Raw genomic sequence first — 11,990 nt, 5'->3', positions numbered from 1 at the left:
GGGGGGGGGGGTCCCTCACCTGTCATAAGGGTACACGCCGCCGTAGGTGACACTCTGGTCGCTGCTGCCCTTGACGCCGCTGCTCAGCGTCTTGAGGAAGTCGCCGGCCGCGCGCGCCTCCCGGGCGTTGCTGTCGTTGGGCTGGTGCGCGTCGTGGAGGGCGAGGGCGTTGCTGTCGCCGCTGCCCTGGCCGATGGACGCGGCCGCGGCGCAGGCCACCAGGGCGAGGAGGGAGAGGAGGCGGAGGGAGGACATGGTGCTGGTCGGGCTGGTCGCAGCTGACTGATGCTCGGGCACGCCGCGGCCCGCGATATATTAGGCAGCGCAGCGGAGCGCCTATCAGGCGCTGCCGCCGGCTGTTGACGGGCAGGTGTCTCTCCGAGTGGGTGGGTGAGACAGAGAGAGAGAGAGGGGGGGGGGGCTCCCTGGCAGATACCGGCGTTGCGTCTTTGCGAAAGTGTTTGCGAAAGTATAACGCCAACTCGAATATCATAGTGCCGATTATTTTACAATGTAGCGACTTGATTTTAACTGAATGGAAGATCCAACCAAGAACACAAACAACACCCCTGCTCTTGGACAAGAGCACATCTCAACCCGCCATAGAGCATTTCCTCCTCTAATCGGCATGTAACAATAAAGACGAAATCGGGCATTTCATTTTTCGCTTTACGTTTCGACCAACATATAATTTCCGCCGGATCGCGCCGGCAGCCGGCAGTCCTTGCTGCACGGCCGGCCGGATATGCGGCCGAGGTATGCGTGGTTCGCCGCGGTGCCCGGACGACATCTTTGGACTTCTCTAGTCTGGGTCCTCGCTTCTATTGGCACGTCCCGGCGGCGCCCGGGCTCGGCCGGATGTGCGGCAGGCCTGCCAACCGACTGGCAACATTGTCACCCAAACTGCCCTCCCGCAAGTGTGTTTGGCATGCCCCCTGCTGCTGCCGCTGCTGCTTGCTGCTGCTGCTTGCTGCTGCTGCTGCTACTGCTACTGCTACTGCCGCCACTACCCGGCGCCACGCTGGACACCGCGGGACACCCAACTTCTCTCGACTTCTCCATGAGCGCGCGTTTCTATGAACATTAACGCAACAAGACATGCTGCAAATACAGCGCACACGCTCACACACACATTCACTCTCACACACACGCGCGCGCAGCTTGGCTGCGGCGGTCCGATCCGATCGGACGGAGATGCGTTGCGACCCCGTTTTCCTCTCCTAGCCGCCCTCCTGGCCGCCGACAAGCAGCGCCCCTGCCTGCTTGCCTTCATTCAGCAGCGCGCCCCGCCACGGCCCGCCACGCAGCCAACGTTGAACGTGGCGCTATGCTACCGTGGCATGTCGGGGCGGGGCGGGGCTACCACATAAAGACGGCATTATTTATCGCTTGTCTGGCTCGCATACGTTGCAAGTCCTTTTGGCATGATGCATTCCCCCACCCCCCCTCCCTCTTACTTCTCGCGTCTACTGGTCCCGCCCCTGCTGGTCACGCAGCGGCCGGCTGATCTCGAGGGTCTAGCATAAAGTGTTGTTCCGCCGGACCTCGGCTCCTCGACGTTGTTGTTTGACGGAGTGTCGCCGGCGGCCTGGTGATTGATTTCCCAGGAATAAAGACCGATTGATTCAAGGAATAAGGCCCAGGTGTAGGTGGGCGGGAAGTAAGCAATCGGCGTTGATTGATAATAAATTGAGTTCTATTTGTGACGTTAGTCACGCCCCACTTATCCTTGTTATCTCGCGAGCCTTTGCTCGGGCCGTCTTCAGTATCGTCGTGACGCGTAAACATGTGACGCCGTCACCCTGGAGTACCTGTAATGACGTTTGTCAAGATGGATGTGGGTGATGCCGTCACTCTAGAGTGTCTCTAATGACGTTTGTTAGGCCGTATAACGGAGCCGAATGGCTTTGCATTGCTCGTTGATGACGTACTACAAGCGGGCTGTAAAAGCTGGCTGACATGCATGCACATCTATATGTGCGTGCATCGAGGCCGTCTTCGCGGGGGCATTTGGTGAAACTACCACCTCTGTGACAGGAGGCCGTCGATGCCGGGGAGAACTGGGGCGAAAGGTTGCACAGATTATCGCTTCTCGAAATGACTCATGCAGGAAACCAGAGTGTATCCAAACCACATGAGGCGCTGTTTCCTCGACTCCGCGTGTGATAACGAGGAACACTTGACTTCATTCTGATACCGTATAGCAGGTGGCTGGAAAAGGGAGTGTGGGATTTTCTTTCCAACGCCCGCGCGTCCGTCCCATACTTCCGTGGTGATGCTGTGCCGCACTGCACGCGTGCGATTGAGTTGCCTATTTACGGCCGCAAGGCGCCATGTGGGCGGAGACAACAGACTAAACCGTCCGCACGAGCCCGTCAGTGGTGGACGGGGCGAATCAGTAAGGTGGCTGGCACTGTTCCGCAGGCAGACGCGATGGGGTTTGCAAAGTTTGTTTATTTTTTGCTTTTCACCACCAGCCTCAGATCGTTAGGCGCGTTTTCTAATTTAAAATTTGCCCTCACCACCGTCACCGTGTTAGTAGTACACGAATATGTATGTATGATTGATTGTGGCGACTCTTCCTGTTTGGGACTCATACGTCATAACATGCCAATGATTGTCAGTTATAATATGGCATACAATTGCATAGCTGTTGTGCACATATACGTGTGTGTCGCTTGTATGTAAATTTCCTTTAGTTACCTATAAGCCACATGTGTCTCTTAAGGGAAGCAGAAAGCATAATACAAACATGTTTGTTTAAAGATTATTTTTGTTTTATTAAATTAAGAGCAAAGACGAGGTGAGAGTCGAGTTCAATGTTCAATAACGGCCGTAGATGACGACGTTCCATGCGACGCTGTGGTTGCGGTCGGACTTGACCTTGACCTCGGCGGAGCGCTGGCCGGGGCCGCCGGCCTGGACGGAGGCCTGCCCGATGTTGGCCGTCTTGAGGGGCTGCAGCAGGAGGCAGCTGATGAGTCCGCCCTGGCCGCTACCCGGGTACTTGACGATCTCCTTGACGACCTTCATCCACTTGGACTCCAGGCGCACCGTCTGTTGCAGCAGAATCCTGGACACAGAGAGAAACGTTGACAATAAGGGTTGGTTTCAAATCTGCGCGCGCGAATGGTTCAGCGAGGTTCAACATGGCCGCAATGCTGTTCGAAATGATTGGGGCGCTTACCGGTCGCTGCTGCCGCAGGTGCCGATAACGATGTCGTTGCTGCCGCCCAGCTGGTTCTGGGGGAGGACCACGTCGGCCACGGCCAGGGTGCTGAGCGCCAGGCAGCAGCACGCCGCGAGCAGCACCGAGTTGCGGAGGGTGGCGACCATCGTGATCGAGAGGAGAGAGTTGAGTTTGAGCGGCGACTGTGAGGAGGGGACGGTGTCCTGGTGTTGTCTGCCCGCCCCTTCTCATTACGCCGACTATATACCCCGTCACGCCCTCCTCGAGCGCGGCGGAGATAGCGCCGCGGGCCCTGATTGGGCGAGCTTCCCTCCGCCCAGGACGGCACGCTCAGAGGGCACGCCGCCGTGCACAGTGTGTGCGGTGTCACTGCCAAGGTCCACCCTGTGTGGGGGTAAATAACAATGAGTCACAGTTCAGAATTTTAATTTTCCAAAAAGAAAAAAGTATTTTAGGGGAATTTTTCAAGGGCATTTTTCCCTGCAAATTTTATTGTTTAAAGAATTTTCGGGGGAAATATCCCACTTTTTTTTTGGAAAAGTTTCCAATTTTCCCGAAAAAATTTCACCTTTAAATCCCTAGTCACAGTTGTCGTTTCTGCACGTGTGTAGGCGCAAAGAAAACAAAGGTTGTTCTTATTATTTGCCACACTTTACCTCGGCGAACACGATGAGCGCCAGGGGGGAAAACGCCCGATGTGACTGGAGTGGCTGGCTGGAAACCCCCGCCCACTTGTCAGCTCGGCTGTGCCGCGTTGCGCGCATGTGGGCGTTTTGCCTATTCACCGGGGGCCGAGGCACCGTGGTTTGGGCTGGAACGACTATAACAATCTCACTTTAGGGATGTTCCAGAAAGTACGTCCGCGTTTTGTAGATTCGTTCCTCAAATTTCTGGAGGTCGGCGCCTGCGAAAGCCAGCGTAGGCAACCCGGCAGTGCACGCGTGCTTTGCAGGAAAGACGTTGCCTACCGATCAGGCGCTAGGAGAGCTTCCATTAGCTGAACTGGGCAGTTTAGGAACGGCAAAAGGCGGGCGTACTTTATGGATGATCCCTTAGTGAGCTGTTCCAAAAACCTGTCCGATAGTGTAAGTGTAAGTTGCCACTGTTGTTACGAAACTAGCTGGACGAGATTGTCGCTCGTAATTCGATCTTATTGCTCCATCGGGTATAATCTGCTCCTCCATACGGCAGAATTTTTATTTACTTACTGTTGAAAGTGCAGGACAACCCAGCTCTACACAACACCCTGTAAAGTGTGTTCTTCGACCGATTTCTCTAGAACATTTACAAGAAGCAATTAATTTCTCATTTGCACCTATGCTGCTTCGTTGCAAATCAAATATGTTCTCGGTTTAACCGACCACAATGACTTCGGCCAAGAGCACGCGTGCTTCTTTTTTCGTTTTGTTGTGTTGCAAATGAATTTTCTGATTATATTTAGGTGGCCAGTTTTCTCCGTTAATAGCTCTGGCAGCTATGGCATATGATAAAAGGTTTCGCGCCCAAGCTAAAGGTCACACTTCTTCATCCTGGAGTTGTACTATGCAGATACATAAAAATAAAAAATGCGTTAGTTGCTCCGAAATCCCGGCCGCCGAGCGTTTAGTGTCTGAGCTCCCCGCACACACAGACACACACGCACCCGCCCACGTTTCTCGTGTAAATACGGGGCGTAATTTGTACACCGGGACTGTTTAATTTGCAGTGCCCCGGCCCGGCCCGCCGTGTCGTGACAAATTGTTCTCACTCCTGGTGCGGCGCGCGCCGAGCCGCGCCGGCCACGCCGTGCGGAGCCGGGAAGGACTAATAGTCATACATCGTCTTTTGCACAGGACCACTTGGCGTGCCGATAGGCATCTCCTCTGCCGCCCGGGTCCCTGCCCTCGCCCGCGACGCCCCCCGATCCGGCTCGGGTTTATGGATCGCCGATCTAACGGCTTGGCATTTCATCTCTCCCTGTCTCTCCCCCTCTCTCTCTCTCCTGCCTGTACCGCAGCAGCAGCGCCTACACGCCTCTTATCTTAATTATTTGACGCTGAAATTAACTCCGACATGGCGGGACTATCGATATTATTCTAGCAGGTGCGGGAGGCAGGTGGGACCGGTTCGGCTGCTGCTCCGCTCACTGCTGGACTATTTGGTCTTGGAGGGCTTTACGCGGGGAGGCCGACGGGACGAGTGTCGCATGCCTCTACCCCTTCCCACCTTCCCCTTGCGCAGTATTCTCTCTCTCTCTCTCTCTCTCTCTCTCTCTCTCTCTCTCTCTCTCTCTCACTCTCACTCTCTCATTTTCTCTCTCTCTCTTACTGTCTCTCTGTCTCTATCTCTCACTGTCCGCCACTGTCTCCCACTCACTCTCTCTGTCTCTCACTTACTCTCTGTCTCTCCCTCTACTTCTCTGTCTCTCTGTGCCTCTCTCTCCTCCCCACTCTAACGAGGGTGACGCTCCGACCTGAACGATAAGAGCAAAGCAATTATCGTTGGCGCTGCTCAACTGGCCCGCCTGTGCTCGTCGATTGTTTCGTTCTCTTATCTCTGTAACGAGGTTGCCTCTTGCCTCCCCCGACACGCGCGGATTTTTATTATTTTAAATAAAATCAGCGTCGGCTTTGGAATATGATAAATGTATCATTTTCTCCTCACGTCCGCCTCGGTGTACGGTATGAATGTGTGTGTTTTGCGGCGAGTGCAGCCCCCGTGGACATAGCGAAATGGCTGGCAATTTGTTGAGGGAGGCATCGCGTTAGTGCGGCCCGTTAATCTCTGGCTTTGGGTTTCTTTACGCGCGCGTGCAGCAATCATCTGTTCGCGACGTGAGACTGGAATATGATTGCTGTGATTGTACACGGTGGTGAGGGGGGTGGGTGGGGGAGCATCATCATCAGATAGCCAAGTTTCTGAATTCAGTCTCATATATGCATGTCATATGCACATTTTAATTTTCTCTCCTATTACAAAGATATCCTATCACAGACACATTTTCTTTAAAGATATATAGTGGAGGATTGTATTTCTCTATCGCGTCGTCGTCGTTTATTGTCTTAGTGGCCGTAGACCTGCACGAGGTAGTTGAGGCCGTGGTTGCGCTGCGAGTGGAAGCGCAGCAGGACGTGGTTGTAGCTGACGCCGCCCTCCTTCACCTTCACCTCGCCGTTCTTGCCGTCCCGGCGCTGGTCCAGGATCTTGATGCACGAGATCTTGTAGCCCACCTCGTTCTTTTTGGGGTAGACCACGTCCGCGTCGCGGATCATCATCCACCAGCTCTCCTTGTAGGCGGTCTCCTGCAGCAGCAGCCTATATGGGAAAATAGAATATAAAATATTGAAATATTTTTCTTCGTGGTTTGTTTGTCCTAATCTTCTGCTTGTCTTCCAGCCCTGTGTGGCGTAGTTTGTTATGTGCTCTAAGGTGGCGACTGAAGAGGTGTGAGGGCGGGGCGGCAGAGCCTGAGGCGCTAACACCTTCCCCGCCGGCACCCTGGGCCCGCAGCAGCACAGCTGGCCCGACCCGGCCCGCTGTCCGTCTCTGACGTTGACTCTGTTTGCCCAAGTGCTCACTGTGTGGTACTACTCAGGGCCTAAGCGCATGTGTCTACGACTAGCAGCCGCTGGCATTGTGGTGCAAGGTACATGCCCAGGCACCTATCAATAACATTGACGCAAACAGCAGCATGCTACTCGTACATTCTGCAACCCGCGCGATACGGCTAAACTTTGAGCACGAGTGGAACTCTTATAGGGACTCAAATCGAACTGCGACGACGGAAGCGCGTGGGCGATCGGCCTATCGGGGTCACCCGAGGTCACTCACCTGTCCTGCCAGGTGGTGCTGCCGATGATGACGCTCTGGTCGTTGGCGTCGACGCCGACGCTGGTGGCGTTGAGGTAGGGGTAGATGCCGGGCTGCAGGACGGCGCCGCTGGCCGCGGAGGGGGCGCAGGCCAGCACGGCCAGGGCCGCGCCGCAGGTCAGCAGGATGCTCTGGAAGGAGGCGCGGAGCACTCGGGTCAGGCGTCCGCGCGTACTGACCGCACGACGTGGACCACCATCGCCACTACAGGGTGTCCCAAAATGAAAGTTTGATCAAGCTTGGGTTATTGTTTTATACCTCGGACTTGAACCGAACACGTGGCTTATTTGCAAGGTAAGCGCATTACCAGTTCAACTCGCCGCGCGTTCGTTTCAAAATCGACCCAAGCCGTGCCCAAAAACCTTCATTTTGGGACATCAACCGCCCCGGACGCGGTACCCGGTACCCGGTACCGGTACAGTACTCACCTGCCAGGTAAACGCCATGGTGCTCTAGTGTCGCGTCTGGGGGCCTGACTGATGTCCCTCCCCTCCCCGCCCGCCGCTTATAAGGCGGCCAGCAGGGCGCGCTGCCGTCGTCGGCGACCTGGGCGGTGTGACTCAGACGCGGGGCGTTGCGAGGGTATGGCGCGCGCGAGGTGCCTAGACTGGACTGTGTACTTGTTGAACGCCGGCGTCGCCTTACCGTGAACCTGACGCGGTCGATCGCTCAAAAGGATGTCGTGGCCGCGCGGACGCTATCTTCCTGATATCAAAGTTCAAACCGTTTGCCCGTGCGGCGTTCCCATTAGATTATTTTCGTCGAGTGTGTGTTTCCCTCTGCGGCACTTGTGGAAAAATATTGAACGAGTGTCTTGTGTGTGCGGCGAGGTTTAAGGTGCAACACTGAAACGCTCCTTCCTGCTCTGCTGGGGGGCACTCTAGGATCTTTCCGTTCAAACTCCCTGCGGCCGCCTGCAAGAGTGACTGGCTCGCCTATGCCGTGCCGCCGCCGCGTCACGTCCTCGCAGGCATCCCGCAGGCACTTATGCGCCGGGGCGCGCCCCTCTGTTTGCGCTGTTAGTTGTTGTTCGGCCAGGGGCGTGAGAAACGTCGAGAAGACGGGCTGCACTCGCAGCGTTCAGTCGGTGGCAGTACCTCTATGTTCAGTTTTCTCTACTTTTCCATAAAAAGTCATTAGTTTTGAATTTTGAAATCATTACACCTGATACCCTAAGTATACTTAGTTTTTACAATAAATTATATGTGCAATAGAGATGGTCATGTGCGGATTAAATGAGTAAATGCTCAGAAAAGCAGTAGATGATAGAGCGATATTTCTTTCCACCGCATTTGCATTTTCATTTACTGCGAAAAAGACGTGCCGTTGAGGTCATTAGTGAACGAAACAGACACGGATTGAGCCGTTTGAGAAAGTACGTGCATGAGCATCTTACGTATTTACGACGCCGTACCGTGGCGGGCCATTCAAATAGCCTTTAAATCATCACACACCTCGGGTCGAGGTCGGAAAAAATAAAATAAAATGTGGAGAGAAGTACGACGTTAATCAATGAGCAGCAAAAGAAGAGCCATGCTCTTAGTAGAATTAATAAATATAAATACAACGGTACACATACTGGGCGCGCACCGAGGCGGACGTCTCAATCGAGCTGGCCCAGCGATATGTATTGATATTCGATGTATCGATATTCATACTCGGGCGTGCGGTTATTAAATTGATTTTAGGGAAGGGGGCCCGAATAATGATCAGAAGCGGGTGTGGGAGCGGGTCGGACTAGCTCGTCAGGTGTTGCGTCCAACGACTCGGCCGTCTCCACCGCCTTGTGCTCTCTGATCTGATGGCCGCTCAGATTACCTGTACGCTCCGCGCGGAATTCGCTCGGCCCGTGTCGAACAAGGTAGAGCATGAGACCCGAGCCAGGCCAGGCCAGGCTGGGCCAGGCCTAGTGAAAAGTGGCACCTATGATTTTCGACACGCCCGACGCCCGGTCCGGCTCGGATGCAGACGGGGTCCATCCATGGGAATTATAGGGCGTGATGGGGCGGTGCCCCCATAGGCCGGCAGGGGAGGCGCCGGGCCGCGCCGTCCGCACGGCTAGCAGCGCGGCCCAGGATGTGCGTGAGCGAATCACGGCTGCCCCACCCGCCCGGCGCTGGGGCTGCCAACTGGAGCCCGAGGATGAGGAGGAAGGCGCTGCTGGCTGGTGCAGCCTCCACCGCCTCATCGACGTCGTCGTCGTCGTTGCGATGAGCGGAGAGGAACTCGATTCCGAGAGCGGGTTGGGGGCGTGGCCGCCCGACTGGCCGCTGTCCAAAGTGCATCTGCTGCTGCTGCCTCGATCCGCAGCCTGGTCTGGTCTAGTGAAGCAGGCCCATTATTTGAGTAGAGCGGGGCATCCTCGTCGTCGTATTCCTTTATGGGCCGGTGGGGAGCTGCTCTGGCCCCGCCCCGCCCCGCCCTGCGCCCGGCTTGGCTCGCCTTTGTCAGCTGGTTAACGAGGTGCGAAGGTACCCCCCGCGTATCCCGGTGCCCGCCACCGCTGCTGCCTCGCCGTATACGCACCGCCCTTGACAAAAGCGGGAGGAGGCATTCGCCCCGGTTGTGGCGGGCGAGCAGGCGGTGCGCGCGGCGGCGACCGGGGCCAAAACCGGGTTTTAATAATTATATGCGGGTCGGGCCGGCCGGCGGGTCTGTTTAGAGGAAATGATCAACGGCCGGCCGAAGTGGGCCAAAACGCACGTGAGCAGCACCCGCCCGCCCCGGACACCGGGCGACATGGAACCGGCATTAGGGGGGAATAACATTTACGCCTCCCCCGCGCGCGCGCTCTCGTTAGTGGCGTCCAGATGCTATCGAGGTATCGAAGTCCTGGTCGAGTCTCAAGGTCGCACGGGCGGGGCGCTTAGGTAGGTGGGTGTGTGCGTCCGGCCCCTTGTTCCTACTGGTCCTGGAGTCCTGGACGTACGCGACGGGTGCTCGGGGGAGAGCGTGGGAGGGCCGGGCGTCGTCGGGCGAAGGCAAAAGCAAAGACCAGCCAACGCGCAATGATTTGATGAGTTACAGCCCAGCCAATCACAAATCACGACCGACTTGTTCGCCTAATGGAACACGGCACACCACAGCCCTGCTCCTCCGATTCCTCATCAGTAATTATTATTGACCGTATCGCGTCTTTTTCCCACCCAAAACAACACAAACCGGACGCACGCTGCTTGGTGCGCTGCTGCTGCGCTATAGCTGCATTCCTTTCACTTTACTACAACTCGTTCTATGCTCGATGTGTTTTGCAGCAAGATGGGGCTGGCCGTGGAGCAGGAGATCTGGCGCTCGCCGCAGCAGGTGCACGCCGTGGGCTCGTCGCCGCTGTGCGCGCGCCTGCCCGGCCTCAGCCCCGGCCAGGACAAGCAGTGCCAGCTGTACCAGGACCACATGTCGCCCGTGGGCCGCGGAGCGCACGCCGCCATCACTGAGTGCCAGCACCAGTTCAAGGAGCGGCGCTGGAACTGCTCGGCCGCCGCCCTGGACCACACGCTCTTCAGCAGCGTCATGCGCGTCGGTGAGTCGCAAACTACTAAGTATACCATCTTGTAGCTGATTCAGTCAAAGTATAACCTAGTGCGAGGTGTGAGTACTTCATAAAAATAAATGAGTAAACACACAAAACAATCAGGTAAATTTGAAAAAAACAAGAAAAAAATCAATTTTAACGAAAAAAAAAAACACAAAAAAGACGAGAAAATAAGAAACCTAGACAAAAACTAGTGTACACTTGTATTTATGGTAAAGGTAGTAAAAGTATCCGTCGACTTAGGAGCAGTAAAATAACAAGTCGAATCAAGTGTTCAACCGGTAAACACCTTTGTGTGTGTGCAATTGTTTTTTGCAGCGAGCCGCGAGGTGGCGTACTTGCACGCGGTGACGGCGGCGGGGGTGGCGCACGCCGTGTCCAGGTCGTGCCGGGACGGGCAGCTGTCGTCGTGCGGCTGCGCGCGCTCCGGCCGGCCCCGGGACCTGCACCGCGACTGGATCTGGGGCGGCTGCGGCGACAACCTGGAGTACGGCTACAAGTGAGTATGCGGGAGTGCGGCTGCCCCGAGGGTGTACTTCACTGGAAAAATTACTATACAGCCCCCGAAAAAATCTGGAAAATGCCCGAAAAATAAAAGTAAGAATAGAATCCATTTACAATCAGTAAAATTTAGAAAAACAAAACAAGAAAAAAATCATCAAAATCAGAAAAGTCGGTGTAGACTTAAATTTATTGTGAAGTACTCCTCGGGGTGCCCTACCGACTCCAACAACGGTGGTCCTTCCCCGGCGCACCGCCCGAGCGGCAGGCAGCCAGTCGGGCGCCGTGCGCGAGGTGCTGCCTACGCTCCCGGCGCCTAGTGGTGCGCTGGCGCGGAGCTCTGCCTCATGGACGGCAGGGATAGACGGGGACATGACGGCGGTGCGACCTGTTGCAGGTTCACGCAGGGCTTCGTCGACGTCCGCGAGCGCGAGCGCAAGCTGAGGCGCGGCAGCCGGGAGCAGGCGCGGGCGCTCATGAACCTGCACAACAACGAGGCCGGGCGCAGGGTGAGTACACCAGGGAGGGGTCGTGACCCCGGGTGATGAATGGCTTCAGACCGTGAGTGACAGACTGCGCCCCTCCGCCACGCCCGGCCGCCCGGCCAGGCCGCAGGAGGTGGAGGTGGAGGTGATGTCGCGGGGACGACGTGTGACGGCCGCTCGGCAACACCACCACCAATCAACAACACGCCGGGCAGGTCTGCCGGGGCCTCAGGATGGTGAGAGAGCGGCGGCGGACGCTGTCGCTCCCCGGCTGGACGACGCTGTAGCTGCCGGGTCCATGAGCGGCGACCGCCCTCGGCGACAGCGCGGGGGCTCCTGCGGGGCGGCCGCCGACGCTCGGGTTGATGTTGGTGCACTTCGAGGTGCGCGTTACGCCCCAGCGTTACGGGAGGGAATGGGTTGAGGGGGGGGG

The 11,990-nt window shown here is 56.4% G+C and overlaps 4 protein-coding genes across 6 annotated transcripts in view; 1 reads left to right on the top strand and 3 right to left on the bottom strand.

The window, feature by feature from the left end:
* LOC113213095 (uncharacterized) overlaps nt 1-305 on the bottom strand; it is a 2,919-nt gene extending 2,614 nt beyond the window's left edge. Inside the window, exon 1 of the mRNA XM_026432039.2 lies at nt 20-305. Coding sequence (XP_026287824.1) covers nt 20-255 — 236 coding nt within the window. The 5' untranslated portion in view covers nt 256-305. The remainder of the gene's footprint in view (nt 1-19) is intronic.
* The window catches only part of LOC113213107 (protein Wnt-5b-like), a 46,954-nt gene extending 35,322 nt beyond the window's left edge, over nt 1-11,632 (top strand). For both annotated transcript variants that reach the window (XM_052268023.1, XM_052268022.1), the window contains 3 exons: nt 10,294-10,559; nt 10,890-11,070; nt 11,470-11,632. In XM_052268023.1, coding sequence (XP_052123983.1) covers nt 10,294-10,559; nt 10,890-11,070; nt 11,470-11,617 — 595 coding nt within the window. In that variant the 3' untranslated portion in view covers nt 11,618-11,632. The remainder of the gene's footprint in view (nt 1-10,293; nt 10,560-10,889; nt 11,071-11,469) is intronic.
* On the bottom strand, nt 2,756-3,424 carry LOC113213097 (uncharacterized). The gene is made up of 2 exons (XM_026432042.2): nt 3,188-3,424; nt 2,756-3,073 (listed from the first exon to the last, which is right to left on the bottom strand). The coding sequence occupies exons 1-2, from the start codon at nt 3,334-3,336 to the stop codon at nt 2,824-2,826; spliced, it is 399 nt and encodes a 132-aa protein (XP_026287827.1). The 5' UTR covers nt 3,337-3,424; the 3' UTR covers nt 2,756-2,823.
* Nucleotides 6,085-7,657, bottom strand: LOC113213096 (probable salivary secreted peptide). Of its 2 annotated transcripts, none has more exons than XM_026432040.2 (3): nt 7,468-7,657; nt 7,001-7,170; nt 6,085-6,484 (listed from the first exon to the last, which is right to left on the bottom strand). In XM_026432040.2, the coding sequence occupies exons 1-3, from the start codon at nt 7,483-7,485 to the stop codon at nt 6,232-6,234; spliced, it is 441 nt and encodes a 146-aa protein (XP_026287825.1). In that variant the 5' UTR covers nt 7,486-7,657; the 3' UTR covers nt 6,085-6,231. The 2 variants fall into 2 exon arrangements, with proteins under 2 accessions (XP_026287825.1, XP_052123984.1); XM_052268024.1 differs by lacking the exon at nt 7,468-7,657 and adding an exon at nt 7,347-7,432 and having other exon boundaries at nt 7,001-7,243.
* Nucleotides 11,633-11,990: the final 358 nt, after the last annotated feature.

Source organism: Frankliniella occidentalis, unplaced genomic scaffold (assembly GCF_000697945.3).
Source record: "Frankliniella occidentalis isolate FOCC.00 unplaced genomic scaffold, Focc_3.1 Scaffold63, whole genome shotgun sequence".
In the NCBI taxonomy this organism is placed as follows: Eukaryota; Metazoa; Arthropoda; class Insecta; order Thysanoptera; family Thripidae; genus Frankliniella; species Frankliniella occidentalis.
The sequence above is the reverse complement of the archived record's forward strand: the minus strand, read 5'-3'. Positions and strand labels throughout refer to the sequence as shown.

What these genes read in the sequence shown, in the direction of transcription:
- LOC113213097 (XM_026432042.2), bottom strand. Translation starts at nt 3,336, where the DNA reads ATGGTCGCCACCCTCCGCAACTCGGTGCTGCTCGCGGCGTGCTGCTGC. An exon ending in ACCTGCGGCAGCAGCGACCG is followed by an intron (nt 3,074 to 3,187) that starts GTAAGCGCCCCA and finishes CTCTGTGTCCAG; the next exon opens with GATTCTGCTGCAACAGACGG.
- LOC113213096 (XM_052268024.1), bottom strand. Translation starts at nt 7,417, where the DNA reads ATGTCCCAAAATGAAGGTTTTTGGGCACGGCTTGGGTCGATTTTGAAA. An exon ending in ACGCGCGGCGAGTTGAACTG is followed by an intron (nt 7,244 to 7,346) that starts GTAATGCGCTTA and finishes GACACCCTGTAG; the next exon opens with TGGCGATGGTGGTCCACGTC. An exon ending in AGCACCACCTGGCAGGACAG is followed by an intron (nt 6,485 to 7,000) that starts GTGAGTGACCTC and finishes TTTCCCATATAG; the next exon opens with GCTGCTGCTGCAGGAGACCG.